At 41.3% G+C, this 15,613-nt stretch overlaps 1 protein-coding gene across 1 annotated transcript in view; it reads right to left on the minus strand.

The window, feature by feature from the left end:
* SERGEF (secretion regulating guanine nucleotide exchange factor) overlaps positions 1–15,613 on the minus strand; it is a 194,146-nt gene that overhangs the window by 166,994 nt on the left and 11,539 nt on the right. The window contains 4 exon segments of the mRNA XM_074336098.1: positions 5,496–5,654; positions 9,828–9,890; positions 12,323–12,436; positions 15,494–15,554. Coding sequence (XP_074192199.1) covers positions 5,496–5,654; positions 9,828–9,890; positions 12,323–12,436; positions 15,494–15,554 — 397 coding nt within the window.

Genomic DNA, 15,613 nt, shown 5'->3' on the forward strand with positions numbered 1-15,613 from the left:
AGGAGGACAGTGATGGCAGGGAAAAAATTTTACTGAAAAGTAGAATTGGATTTCTAGCTTAAATACTGCCATAAAATCACTTTGTCTCCTCTCTGTTTCAGTCTTTTAATTTGCAAAGTTTCTTCTTCCATCTCTGATTCTCTAAAACTCCTAAGACTCTAGGACTTTCTTAGGTGACACTGAAGAAAGCAAAGAATGTCAAGCACTCTATATTTGTACTTTTTCAATCCATCGCCTTTGTGAGACCACAAGGCTACTTTGGGATACTGCATGGCTTAGGGAAAGCGTCCAGCATCCCCAAAGCAAGCAACCCGATTCTAGACATTCTGACCGACCCCACATTGAGGTTTGGATCTTGTGTAAATCATTCCCCTTGAAATTCTAATCACCAGCAAGCAGCACTTAGCATTCAGAAGCAATGATCTATCTGTACTCTCCAGGAGAGTCCTGAATTAACCTGCTACCTATCCAGAGACATTCATAGCCAGCCCTGCAGAGACCTCTGTCGGAAGGAGAAGATATGGGGCATCTGACCTTCAGAGATGTCCAGAGTTTCAAAGGGCAAGCTAACGTGTCCTGAACTGACACATGAGCCCAGTGCTATGCTGGATGCTGCAAGCTTTAATATATCACCTCATTTATTCCTCAGACAAGGTCAGCAATATTTTCCCATTTTCCTAATGAAAAAATAAGCTCGGAGGAGTTAGGTTTATTCATTTGTTCAACGTGTATTGAATACCTACCTTGTATGTGATGTGCCAAGTATTTTGCTCAGCACTGAGGATACAATGCTGAGCAAAACAAACATGGTCCCTGCCCTCATGGAGCTTACAGTCTAGTGGGAGGGGGAATTAGTCAAAGAATCCTACAAAAAATAATACAATGGAGAGGTTGTAGTGCTCTGAGAACAGGTAAAAGGGAAGAGTGTCAAGAGAAGGCCTCCCTCAGAAGACAATGACTAAGCTGAAGTCTTAAAAAAAAAAAAAAGATATAACTAAGTCAAAATGAAGGAGGGCAGGGATAAGTGTGCCAAACAGAGGGAACATCAGGTGCAAAGGCCCAACAGTGGGAAATAAACGATGCATTCAAGGTACCAAGAAAAGGCCAGCGTGGAGGTCAGCTGGAGCTCAAGAGCTAGCATGGTAAGAAATAGGGCTGAAAAGGCAGGCAGAGGACGGGCCACACAGGATCGCTAAGGATTATGTTTTTTATCCTAAGAGCAAGGGAAGCCATTGCAATGTGATACAATGGGTTTGAAGAGATCTTTCAACTGAGGTCTGGAGAACAGACTGGAAGGGAGAGGAAGTGAGTGTGGGAAGATGAGGACACCAGTCAGAGACAGTGCAGGATTCAGGCAAGAGGTGACTGAACTACGGCGACAACAGAGATGGAGAGAGGTGAAGCCGCCCACAGCCACACAATCAGGAAGCTGACAGCTGCGAGTCAAACCTAGCCTGTCCGACTTCAAAGCCCATGTTTCACTCTATGTTGCCATTTAGTCATTTATTTGGCAATTAGTTACTAATTATCTACTCTGCAGCCTGGCCTGTGCTAGGTGCTAGGGATACAGCCATGAACAAAACAGACACGGTTCTCATGGAACTTACAGTCTAGACATTAAACAAATAAGAATACAGACAGATGTATACAGTTACAAACTGGGATGAGTACCATGGATAGTGTGATCCGAGATTTTAACAAGGAACATTACCTATGAAGCCACGACGACCTTCCAAGTATTGATAACATAAAAGAGCCCCTTGCCAGTGCATGTGAGTGACCGACCGCAGGAAACCGCCTATTGGAGCTGGGTGTGGAGCATCACATCCCTGGCCAGCTGAAGCCCTCAGGGGAGAAGCTGGTGTCTTAAGTGCTGCGCAGATCCTGCTGAAACAGAAGTCTTTCTAAAAGCAACTGCTAACTCCTGAACATACTCACACACTCGTATCCCAACTTCAGGCACCCCTCACGTACGTATGTACAGCATTTTACAATTAGTTAGGATCTTTCACACAGATTCATTCATTTGAATCTCACCGCAGCCCTGTGTAGAATGCAGGCAGGCTTGAATATCCTACTTGAGAGATGAGGAAATAGAGGCCTCGACAGGTGACCTGACTTAACCAAAGTCACCAAACTAGGAAGGCACCCCGACCTGCCATCCAGCTCTCACTTGGGCCAGGAAATCATGAATCTCAGATGAGACAGGGGCAGGTCACTGAGCCTGGATAAAGTCACCCAGGAGTCCCATGAAGTTCCTGAGAACAATGATCAGGGACATTAAGCAGCTTGGGAAAGGTTTCTAGAATGCGGCGCCATCAGCCTGAGACACAGGTACCCTTGCCAACTTTCCCAGATTAGAACAGGTTCGCTTGGACTCTTTCCAAGAGCCTCTGACTAACAGAGAAAAGAATTTTTCCATCGCAAATGCTGCAGACAAGCACCAGACTCCTGAAGCGGGGGGGGACAGAGACTGCATCCTGGATTCCTATAGAGATAAACTGTAAAGTTGTCCTGACACCATATGACTGCCCAGCTAAGTACCTACCACTGGAGATGTCAGTCTTGGGCAGCATTTATCAATCTTGGCCTGACTATCATTTGGGGCTGGGTATTTCTTTGTTGTGGGGGTTGCCCTTGCATTGTGGGATGTTTAGCAGCATCCCTGGATTCCATCAACTAGATGCCAATAGCACCCCCTGTTGTGACAACCAAATATGTCCCCAGACATTACAAATGTCCCCTGGGGGACAAAAATCACCTGTGGTTGAAAATCACTAGTCTAGGGCCTATGGAGCAGAGAAAGATGAAGTCCACTCACTCCCTTTGCTCTCACCCTAACTCATCCCAGTTTATGGGACAGATATACGGTCACTGTGCATAAACTCTATCACACAACTAATGCCTTCCCAAATGAGACTGAGAACAGCCTCTGTGCTAATGCGGCTTGCAGGTAGGTCCAAGGAACAATTCACCACTGGAGCTTATGAAAACTAGAGTCAAGTACGTAAAGCCTTGTTCCACTAATGAGCTGCTTCTGACCCTGTGAGAAAATCTTGTTCCCATTAGCAGGAACAGCTAAGTCTGACTAAACTAGAGGCCCTGCCTGGGTGTTTCTTCTCAATGACACTGGGTCAGGGCAAAGGCTCCCATTGCTGCTAGAAGGAGAACAAAACTGGTGAATCAAATAGCAGAAGACTCCCGCTTACCCACAATTCAGTACAACAACCAGGACACTCAAATATCCCATGGACTTAGGAGAAAGGGGAAAGTGACAAAGCACATAAACAAGAGATCTGAATTAACAAGTTCATTAAACAGCTGAAACATTACCCAAAAAAGTCACGCTCTCAAGTGGAGGTGGAGACCTGAAGCTAAGCTCCAGGGCCGCTCGGTGACTCAGACAGTGTCACATGTGGGGGTTCCAACTTCCCACCCTGAGGGCTGGGCTGCTGGCCCAGACATGGAAATCAACACCAGTTACAAGGCTCAAAGCGAGAATTAAAGAAGCGGCATCTTTGCAACTTTCATCAGTCAGCTACCTAACTGGTTAACGAGTTTACTGACAGACTCAACCAAATTCACCACCATTTGGTAGTAAGTGTATTTCACTGCACTGCAATTCTATGAAGACTAACTAACCATGAAATACCTAGCTGTTAACACCCAATTACTCACACTACTGCTAGTTTCTGTACTATTTCTGCACGCTGTACTTACACGTAGCTCTATGGCTGCACATCTCATACTGCAACGTACTGAAATTTGGTAACAGGTCTGTCTCCCCTAGGGAACACTGGGCTCCTTGAGTTTCTATCTAGCACGAGGCACGGTACATAAACAGAGCCTCACCATTTGTACGATGGGCGGATGGACGGAGGGATGGTAAAGTCTTCCATCTCTATATTCTTAGACTGAAGCCTGTCTACATTCTAGTGGTAGGGCACGGCCCATTCTTCTCTCCTCTGTTTCTCCAAGGCTTATTATTATTAGCACATGGCTCAGTAGGTTCCCAATACACAATTTCCGATTTGGTTGGACTCTTGAATCCAAAGAGACAAACTGAAGCCTTCTGTTCATGAACTAGTGAGTCCAAGGAAAGGGGTGAGAAATCCTAGCTGTGTACCTTGCCTCATACGTACGTGACTCTGTTTAGTCTCTTTTAACTAGAAACAATTTAATGCAGGCAATGAATATGTTCTCTGCTGGGTGGCGGAGATCAGAGGTGAACAAGACTAATATGGTGCCTTCCCTCACAGAGCTCACTGTCTGGAGGAAAAGACAGGTAGTATCAATTATACAAATAAGCAGTTACTATGCTCAGTGAGTCTCCTTAAGAAAAATTTCTGTAGATGGACCCAGTCTTCAAGCAGTCTGAACCTCTTGGAGGAAAGTTATGATTTTCCTTGAAATGAATGACATACATACTTTCCTTAGAGCATCCTCTGAAGTGGTAAATATGGGAAGTTTATTATACACCTTTGTTATACAGGTCTCTGTTCCAAAATGATTGTAAAATTTTTTTAAAATGACTAATTCAAAGCATCATAGATACGAATACTCCTAAGTCTATGTCTGTGTGTTCAAATGTGTAATATGTGTGACTTACCAAGGATAACTGAAGCTGACCTGAAGACCTACAAGAGCCAGAAAGTACTGGAATCACAGTCACCACATAGTAGGGAGTGTAGAGATCCCTGTGTGGCTAACGAGCAGGCACAGGCACTCCTGAGAACCCCTGAAGTTAGGAAGGCCTTGACATGATAAGAGACCTGAAGAATTAGAAACTGTATGTCTGGGAAGCTGTGTGAATCAGCAGGAGGTGTAGAAGGCAGGAAAGAAGAGAAGCCTTAAAAACACAAACCCCAAGAACAAAGTCAGGAACATGAAGCGCAGGAAACAACCGCCCTAAGGGAAAGATGAGAAATAAATGAAGACTCAAGAAAAGACAGCGATGCTAAAAGCTGGATGGCAGGGCATGATAAAGTAACATCTGAGGGAATATATGAGATGTCTGAATCAATGCCCATAGTTGGTTAAGATTAATAAAAATACAAATCAAAATACCATGCCAACTATGATTCAAAATAATCTCCTGCCTCAATCTTGAAATATTGATCTTTAACATAACAGTTTCTGCGGCTTTTAATTTAGACGCAGGTGGAAATGCAAATAGAGTCACAAGGCAAACATTCCCCAAAAACCTGGACAACATACTGGGTGATGCTTGCTGCAAAGGGCTCCTTCTCAAAACCTCATGGACAAGGGCCAGTAACCTAATCCAGCATTACCTTTTTGGGTGCAAACCTGTGATCCAGAGAGGAAAGCCACATATCTGGCTTATTGTAGAACCCGATCCCAGGTCCTCCCCTTCCTAGTCCTAAAAGCTTTTCATCAATAAAAACCAACCTACTTACTCCTGAGCATTCATAGCTGTTTAGACAGCTGTCTCCCAGCTGCTCTAACCAACCACAAATTCTCCGCTGCTCTCTTACCTGTCTGAGCAACCAGGTGTGTCCACCCACTCCAGACAGCAGTGACCTTTTCATTCCGAAAACAATGCGCGTCTATTTTCTGGGGCACAGGAAGGAACACAGCCTGAGAAGCCAGTTGCCCATGCCTGTTGTTTCCCCAAACATACAGCTTTCCTGCATCTTAAACAAACAGAAGGGGAACAAAAGAGGTGAAGGAATATTAGTTCAAAATGATGGGAAATAACACAAGTCTGAAAAATAAGCGGTTAAAAGAAGTTGTGTTATTCTTATGCTACAATGTTAAGAAAAGCAAAGCAAGATATACAGCATAACAACATATGAGTTTTTTTAAGTCTATAAATAGCAAACAAGGCCAATGTTCTTAGTAGTTTGTCAAGCAATAGTAATGTGTGAGTTAATTTTTTCATTAATTCATTCAACAAATATTTATTCAACATCTACCGTGTGCCAGACATATGTTTCTCTATTTTCTACATTTTTTAAACACAGGATTATATTACCTTTTGTTAGGAAAAAAATGTTAACTTTTTTAAATAACAGGTAAAAAGATATATTTGTTAAGCTTAAATTTTTAAATATAAGATTATTTCACCACATGCCCTGTCCAGCAGACAAGATAATGCTACCACATCACATCTGCGTAGCACTTAAGCTCACTTGAACCTCACAATAATCCTGTGATATAAGCAGGAATGCGACTGACATTGTGATTTAGTAGAAAACAAGCAAATTCAGAGTCAAGTGACTCTGGCTTCTATTCCTGGATGTGCTAACTAGATATTGACCTTGGACAAATCACTTCCTCTCTAAGCCTTAGTTTCACCAGCTAAGAACTGGAGGTTGATCTAGAAGGGCAGGCAGTATAACTAATGACACTGGACAAGAGAGACTGGTGGGTGACGACGACAAACCAGAGGGCACATGCTTGTCCAAAAGGCATTCACGTTCAAAAAACTTTAACTGGAAGCCAAACACATGGGGCCACAGGCTATCACTGGGCCTCTGAATCTACAGTTTGTGACTCCTTGGATGATCGCTAAGGGCTTTACCAACCCTAATATTCTAGGGTTCTACACTGCACTGTATAGCACCCAGTACACACATGTGGCTGCTGGACATCTGAAATATGGCTAGTCCAAACTGAGATGTGTTATAAGACAAAAAAGCACAATGGGTTGCAGAGACTTAGTTAAAAAAAAAAAAAGAAAAAGAGCGTAGAATCATTAATCATTTTCATATTGATTACACGTTGAAATAATATTTTGGATATGTGGGGTTAGGTAAAGTACATTATTAAAATTATTTCACCTGTTTCTTTTTACTTTTTGGAATGTGGCTCATATTATATTCTAAGAGACAGCCCTCTTTTTCTAGAAGATAAATTAATTAAGGCTTAGAGACGTTAAATGACTTTCCTGATCACATGGCTAATAAGAAGTCAAATGGGACTCGAAGCCAGGTCTTCTGCTTCCACTGCATGTTGTGACCTCCCAACAAAGCTTTACAGACTGCTTGCCCTAGGGCAGTCTAGTATATTCTCAAAAACTGACCGAAAGCCAAGCAGTATCATTAAACGGCATTAGACCAAGATTCAAGGTTCAAGTCCCAGGGCCACTGCTCCATTGCTCTGACACTGGGCAGGTCCCTTCACATCCTGAGCCTCTGCTTCAGCAAGTCTAAGATGAGAGATTGTAAATCGGTGAGCCTTTCTGTCACCCAGGTGACCTTGCAGCACTGACATTCTGCAGTTCTGTGGTGTATTTCAGGCCCAGAGAGATGGCAACCTCCCTGTACTTCCCCAGGGCACGCAAAGCATGAGGCTCCTTTACAAGAAGGCAGAGGAAGGAGCACCTCAGAAAAGTCTCAACCTATTGAAGGGCCTGGTTAGCTACCAACATGCGGCTGACCAGAAGCCTGTGTCTGTAATAAGCCTTCATTTTCTTAGTAAGTCTAAACCATCTTTTTGCAAAGACAAACGTCTTCCACATGCAGATCACTACACTGTTACAAAATTAAATTCTGCTGCAATGCCAAATAGTTACATAATCTTCAACAACTCCAGAGAAAAGATCAGAGAGCACTGAATAAGACCCAGTGTGTTAATAGCTTGAACTGGACTGGGAAAGAGGGGTATTCATCTTGACAATTTTCAACTGACATTCAAAATATCCAAAAACAATTTACTTTGTGAATATACTAAAAATCACTAGATTGTACACTTCAAAGGGGTGAATTTTAAATATAAATTACATCTCAACAAAATAAAAATTCAACATCTAATAAAAACATCTAATTCAACATCTAATTAAAAAAATCTAATAAAAATACTCCACATATGAAATAAGCAACTTTACTAATTACAAGATTTTTGAAATTGATGTTAGCAAGCAATTAGAAAATCTCTAAGTTTATATAATACCAGCCATTTCAAATTAATTAGAACAGAGTACGAACAGCTCTTAGCCTACTCTTATTCTCAGAAGAGAATGCCTTCCCCCACCCTCATTGACAGAGGGGCAGGAACAAGTCACTTCTCGCCCTGGGGCCTCAGCCCTTCTGTCTATAACTGGCATTCATTTCAGCTCCACTCTTTCAACCTACCATGTTTCCCCGAAAATAAGACCTAGTCAGACCATCAGCTCTAATGCGCCTTTTGGGGCAAAAATTAATATAAGACCTGGTATATTATATTATACCCAGTATTATATTATACCCGGGATTATATTATATTATATTACATTATACCCAGCATTCTATTCTATTCTGTTCTATTCTATTCTATTATATAAGACCCAGTCTTATATTATAGCAAAATAAGACCAGGTCTTACATTAATTTTTGCTCCAAAAGACACATTAGAGCTGATGGTCCGGCTGGGTCTTATTTTCGGGGAAACACAGTATATATAAATCTACTTATGATGAGACACGGGCTAAAAGTAGGTATTTTGTTGTTATTGGTTGTTTTAAATTCATTAAATAACAAATTATCTGTAGTTCAAAATTTGTAAAGTATTTAAACTCACATTATGTCTCTGTGCTCTGGAAACAGGACCAACTTCCCAGTTGGAATGCACTGCAAAATTGATGTTGAAGAATGCAGCCACCACTAATCTACTAATTTACATTTACTGTGTGCACACCTGAATTTCCACATAAAACACTGAGAGCACAATGCATGAAAGTCATTTCCCTTTGCTTAAAAATGTTATCAAATATATGGTGATGGAAAGAGAACTGACTCTGGGTAGTGAACACACAATGCGATATATAGATGATATATTACAGAATTGTACACCTGAAATCTATGTAACTTTGCTAACAATTGTCACCCCAATAAACTTTAATTTAAAAAAAAGAAAGAAAGAAAAAAATGTTATGCATTCAACTCTGAGTGAGAGAGGGCTTACCAAAATAAATCTTTCAGAGCTACAGTCTTCAGTGTACCAGCAGAGGGCAGGGCAATGTGGGCTTTGAAAGAGATAACATTTGGAAAAGATAACCTTCACCTTCAAGAAAATGCTGCATTGTCAGTAGAAAGTTTATACAGTACTGTCTGGGTGTGTCAAATATATGGATGGATGCATAGCCAAACAGGTATAGTGTGAGAGAGAAAAAAAAGATTAGCTAGAGGGCTAGATCAAAAAGATGGAAGAGAGAAACAGAGAAATATATAAAAATATAAAATAGATTAGAAAAATATCTACATAACTAGACTCAGAGATATGTGGATATATAGATTAGATAGAAAGATACAAAGATGAAAGATAAATAAAAATAGATATATACTTAAACTAAAAAAGAGAGTAGATAAATATAGAAAGAGCAAACAGTGAGATAAATGAAGTTGCAAGATATTGGTGGATAAAATAGGTTTGAGGTTAAACAGCTAGAGAGAATAGACAGGTCAAGAGCTTAGACAGTTATATTAGACACCAAAATAATTCAGATGGATAAGGTAACAATATGGTACATAGAAATTTACTGTTGGTTAAATGATTTGACCATCACAATTTCCCTGAGAGGAAGACATAAGAATACAGAATCCCTACTGCACAACAGAAAAAACAAACCCAGAGGAAAGGAAGTCAGTCCATGTGAGTGTTTTACATGTATTATCATATCTAGTTCTCAGAACTACCCGCAAAGTATTTTATAGACAAAGAAAGGGTCTCAGGAGGATTAAGTGACTTGCCTGAGATCACAGCAGTGGTGGCATCAGAATTCTGACTCCAAAACCTACGCGCTTCCCTCTGCATCCCAACATCACCACTTGAGGTGGAAACACACAGAATTCTGAACGGTATGTTACACCGAAAGAGCGGGTACCTACCTGTCAGTGAAACTGAGTGATGTGAGCCAGCAGCAACACGTATTGCTTTAGAATCCTCTAGGCCTACAAAAAAAAATTTCTTTTGAAATGACATTTATAACAGAACAAAATGAGCAGAGAAGGGACTCAGGGCAGGGACTGGGAAAAACTCTCAGTAGTGCCGGCAGGTCGGAGGAAGGTCGGAGTCGGCCGCACTGGCCCATCAGATGGCTAACGTGATGGGGGACTGGTGAACACTAGGGGACTGAACAAGTACGTATGCTGACTATCAGGAGAGGAAAGACACAGGTATGAAAAGATAGAAGGCTAGAACTGACCGTGTGATACTGGATTGTAACTGGAGAAATCAGTGTAGACTCATGATTTCTAGTAGAGATAGCTACAAAGAGATAGGTGTGTATATGTATAAACATGTGTGTACATGTATATTTCCTAGCTCTATCCACTGAGGGGGCCTAGAAACAATGGCATCTTATACATTCAGCTGCTATCAAGGTGCAGTCACTGAAATACAAACCCAGACCTGCTAACAACACACGGGCGGAACTAGAATTTGAACCTGCCTTCCACCTCCAAATACGTCACTTCCCTCCCCTTATTACACTGTCTTCACTGACAAGGTACAGTCCTAATCAGCCCTGCTAGAAGTTGTGGTCACTTGGTCTCATAGAAGAGAAATGCAGTCTTATTCTATGACTCTTTGTTCTGACACTTCTGTTTAATTAAGTACTATCTTAATAAAATGCCCCTCGCACCTTCAAGTATCCTCTGGACTGAGAAAAGGACAAAGCAGATGTGTCTGCCACATTCACCCGAGAGGAAGCGCTGGGACCCCAGTGGCCAGATGAGCATGAGGACACATAGGGTTCCAGCTCCAGAACCTACTGCAGTGAAGTGAAGATGGGAGAATGAAAAGTGAAAGACCTATTCTAAGGTCTCATCAGAAAACTCCCTCAAATCAACTATGAATCAAAGCTGCGCCCTGAGCAAATCCCAAATGGGTCGTTTCAACCAAATCAAATAAAAACATTTCTAATTCTTTGTAGTTACAGCTTCTAGTTATGCTAAAATAGAAAGTAGACACCGTACCTACCCTTAAAAAGTTCATACTCTTTGGCGTGTGAGAAAACATATAAATTCATAATAATAAAATACACTAGGCTATCCACACGTGAGAAAAAGCATTGGAAGCAAGAAGAGGGAAAAGTCTTTACGGAGAAAGCTACACCTGATCTAGGGCTTGAAAAATTATCAGGATTTTCCCAGGGGGAACAGGAAGGAAAAGGAAGAGGTAACAGTTTGCCCACAGGCACAGAAGAATGAGAAAGCAGGCTATGCCCGGGGCACAGTGAATACCCTGGTGAGGCAGGAAAACATGTTTGGGAAGTATGAACTTATATTATGAATGTTTTCAACATCATGTGAAGTGGACTGCCATCCAGCATCCAGTGCCCCCTTCTTCTCCAAGAGTACCCTCCCCCACTCAACCCTTGGGCTTCCAGGTGGGTAACCTCACCCCCATGAAGGGCAGAGCCTCTAAGACTTAGGGAAATCAGAATGATCCCACCATCTTGTACATTGCTCCCCACCGTCCCCCATTCCTACCACCCTCCAAAACCCCTCCTTTGTTCTGAGCTAGAGGAGAGTAGTTACAGGTTTCCTGTAAAGGGTTTTCCGACAGCCAACGCCCAGTAAACTGAGTCACAAAGAGAGCAAGAGAGGAAGAAAGGAAGAAGAGGAGATGGAGACATGGTAGTATATACTCATACAGAAAGGTCCAAACAGTGAGTGTAGAACAGAGGGAGAGAGAGAGAGAGAAAGAGAGAACGAAAATGACAGCATGGAAGAGAGAAAAAGAGAAAGTCCTATAGACTAACTGACCAACAAAAGATCGACCAACAGACCTGTGGGAAGAACACTTGCTAAGTACTCCTCGTGTGCCCAAGTAGAGAGATTTCCCTAGGGACACTCTGCCCCCGCCCCACCCCCTCCTGCTTTCCTCTAGGAGAAGGAACTGGGCATGTGAGGCACAGCCCTTCTGGGTTCTCCCTTCCGGTGCCTGCCTGCAGGGGGCGCCGCCTCCTGTGCTCTCAGCTGTGCAGTAGGCTTACTGCTTACAGACAGCGCAGCTGCTCCAGGGCCTGGTGGGGAACAGCACTCTGGGATTCAGAATTTAAAGGTTCACTATTGCTACATGTTATTTCCAAATACCTAAGTCATGTCTTCCAACCTAGCTTTTAACAGTTCTAGAGCTACCATTTTGATCTCCACATACCTGACTTGCATCTCTCTCTCAAAGGGTTCCAAACTCGGGCAGCAAAGAGGGGTGCTTTTACTGGGCCCACAAAAATTCCAACAAGATTAAGAGTGAGAGTTAAGACAGGGAGACCAAGAAACTGCAAAAGCAAAACTCTATTTACCCATTTTCTACGTGCCTGTGTCTCCACTTCTTGACAAAGAATCAATATAGGACTCCAAAGAAATAAGGGCCTTACCTGTCACTCTGCTGGGTTCCTTTGCTGTCAAAAACAGTGGGAGTGTCTGCCCAGAGCACAACCGCCGTCCAGATGACGCCAAACCAGTTCCCCACTGGAACACGATGCCACTTGCTTCCCAATGGAGCAGAAGAGAAAGAGAAAATGATTATTGGATGAGACCAAATTGCTCTTTGAACCTCACTGCTACGGGAGATTCCCAGGTCATTCTCCGTGAACGCATGTATTATGGAGAAGCTTATTGCTTCAAGGGTCCTCTGACTGGTCATCGGGACTACCATCAAGCCAATCACAAGTCAAATCTTCAGGGCAATCTAAGACCATCAGAGAAAATTCCAACATAGTAAAATTCCCTCCAGAAAGTTCCAGGACACTCCTCCAGGGTCTCATTACTGGTACACTTTGTTCATGACTAACCTGAAAGGACCACTCAGACTCTAGACCAAGCGAGAAAGAACCTTGAAAATTATCAAGTCCATTCCTCACGTTTACTAAACTAGAAAACTAGGTCCTAAGGAGGGGATGGAATCTGTCCAAAGTCACACAGGGAGCTAGTACGTAGCAGAGAAAATACTAGAACTCAGCTCTCCTAATACTTAATGTGGTGCCCTTTCTACGACACCAAGATGAATTCAAAGATTCCTAATTGCCAGATAAATTTATGACTGCCAGATAGCGTCTTAATAGCCACTATTTCAGTGGAATGGCCTTTTATTTCCATGTTCACTGAATCTAATTCATGTACCCATGTCCAGCACCTCATACAAATGAATAGATGAAATTTTATATATTTGGCCTGCAGTCAGATGTGTGTAACTAGGATCCATCACACAACAGCGACGTTACAGTTCTGTTCCTCTGGTGATATCCTCTCACCTACAGGCCTTTAGGCTGTAAACAGTCAAGCCTGCTTTGTGAAATATAAGTGATGACAACTGAGCACAGTGTTGAGATAAAACAAAACTTAAAATGTCCTCAACAAATAAATTACGAGGGGATAAAAAAGAGAGGAAAAGGAATTTATAGACTTACAAGAGACTTTAGAGATCTGATAAAGGATTAATATTCAGAATATATAGAGAACTCCTAAAACTGAACACAAAAAACAATCTGATTGAAAAATGAGCAAAGGAATCGAACAGACATTTCTCCAAAGAAAATACACAAGTGGCCAATAAGCACATGAAAAGATGCTCAATGTCACTAGTCATTAGGGAAATGCAAATCAAAACCACAATGATATACCCACTTCACACCTATGAGGATGTATACTGTTTAAAAAAAGAACAAAAATAGACAATAAGTGTTGGCAAGGACATAGAGAAATCTGGGAATCCTTGCGCACTATTGGTGGGAATGTAAAAAGGTGTAGCCCTTACAGAAAACAGTATGGCGGTTCCTCAAAAAATTAAAAATAAAATTACTATATGATCCAGCAATTCTATTTCTGGGTATATATCCTAAAAAAACTGAAAGCAGGATCTCAAAATGATATTTGTACACCCATGTTCATAGCAGTATTATTCACAAAGCTAAAACATGACAGCAACCCAAGTGTCCATTAACAGATGCCTGGATAAACAAAACGTGGTACATACATACAATGAAATTGTTCATCCTTAAAAAGGAAGGAAATTCTAACATAGGCTACAACACGGATAGACCTTGAGGGTGTTATGCTAGATGAAATAAGCCTCAGAAAGACAAATGCTGTAAGATTCCATTTATATAAGGTACCTGTACGAGTGGTCAGAATCATAGAGACAGAAAGTAGAAAGGTGGTTGCCAGGGGTTGGGGAGCGGTGGGGAGGGAAATGGGGAGTTATTGTTTAGTGGATACAGAGTTTCAGTTTTGCAAGATGAAAAAAGTTCTAGAGATAAATAGTGTAATATTTGCACAATAATGTGAATAATGTTAAAACCACTCAACTGTATATTGAAAAATAGGTAAGATGGTATATTTTACTATGTGTATTTTATCACAATAAAAACTTTCTAAAGGAATATTTTTAAAAAGAGAGAGAGACTTGAGATACATATCAACCAACTGCAATGTATAGACTTAATTCAGATCCTGATCCAAACTGTAAAAAAAATGTTTTTGAGACAATCAGAGAAATTTAAATACTGACTAGATATTTGATGAAATTACAGAATTATTGTTAAGTTTCGTAAGGATAATGATGGAATTTTGGGAATGTTTTCAGAAAGAGTCCTTATCTTTTAGAAATGAGTGCAGAATATTTACAAAATGAATGGGGGAGGGGAGGACTTACAACGAACTTAAACACATAATGGAAACTGTGCTGCTTTGCAACTGGACAGAAATGTGCACATAAGACCAGCAATTATGGAAAGTTGGTAAGAAAGGGGAAAGTAAACCCATAATGGGCAATTCTCCAGCCCTGCTAATCTCTAAGAGAAGCTGCTGCTTGTAAAATGTAATCACTACCATACAACTCAGTAATCACACTCCTGGGCATTTATCCCAGAGAAATGAGAATTTATGTTCACATAAAAACTTGTCCACAACTGTTTATAGCTTTATTCTTAACAGCCAAAAACTGGAAACAACCAGATGATCTTCAACGGGTGACTAGTTAAGCAAACTGTGGTTGTCATGGACTGAATCATGTCGCCCCAAAATTCATGTTGACGCCCTAACCTGCAATGTGACTGCATTTGGAGATAGGGCCTATGAGGAGATAATAAAGGTTAAATGGGACATAAGAGCGAGGACTTAATCTGATAGAACTGGGGTCCTTTTCGTCAAATGTGCAGCATAGCAGGACACTCTGAATTAATCTTTAAAGTTTATTTCTTCTTCTAAAGCTCTGTTTCTCCTTATTCCATGCCTATTTAGAAGATAAAAGTGAAGTGACTATTTTGTAACTGCCAATTTGTACTTCTTAATCCCTTCACCTTTTTCACAAAAGACACCCTCCCAGCTGGCAACCATCATACAAAATAGTCACAGGGATGTAAAGTACAGAATGGTGAATACCGTCAATAATATTGCAATAACTATGAATGATATCAGGTGGGTACTAGACTTATCAGAGGTATCACTTCATTAGTATACAAATGTCTTACCACTATGCTGTACACCTGAAACTAGTATAATATTGAATATCAACTGTAACTGAAAAAGACAAAAAGTGAAATGATCACCTGTGGCAGCCAATGCATGCCTCAGTCCAGCAGCAATACTCACAACCTTCTCCCTCAGCACCTGTCAAGACAAAGAAATGAATTGAGATCTCGAAATCATCCATCTACAAAATATTATGC

Source organism: Rhinolophus sinicus, linkage group LG06 (genome assembly GCF_036562045.2).
Source record: "Rhinolophus sinicus isolate RSC01 linkage group LG06, ASM3656204v1, whole genome shotgun sequence".
NCBI lineage: Eukaryota > Metazoa > Chordata > Mammalia > Chiroptera > Rhinolophidae > Rhinolophus > Rhinolophus sinicus.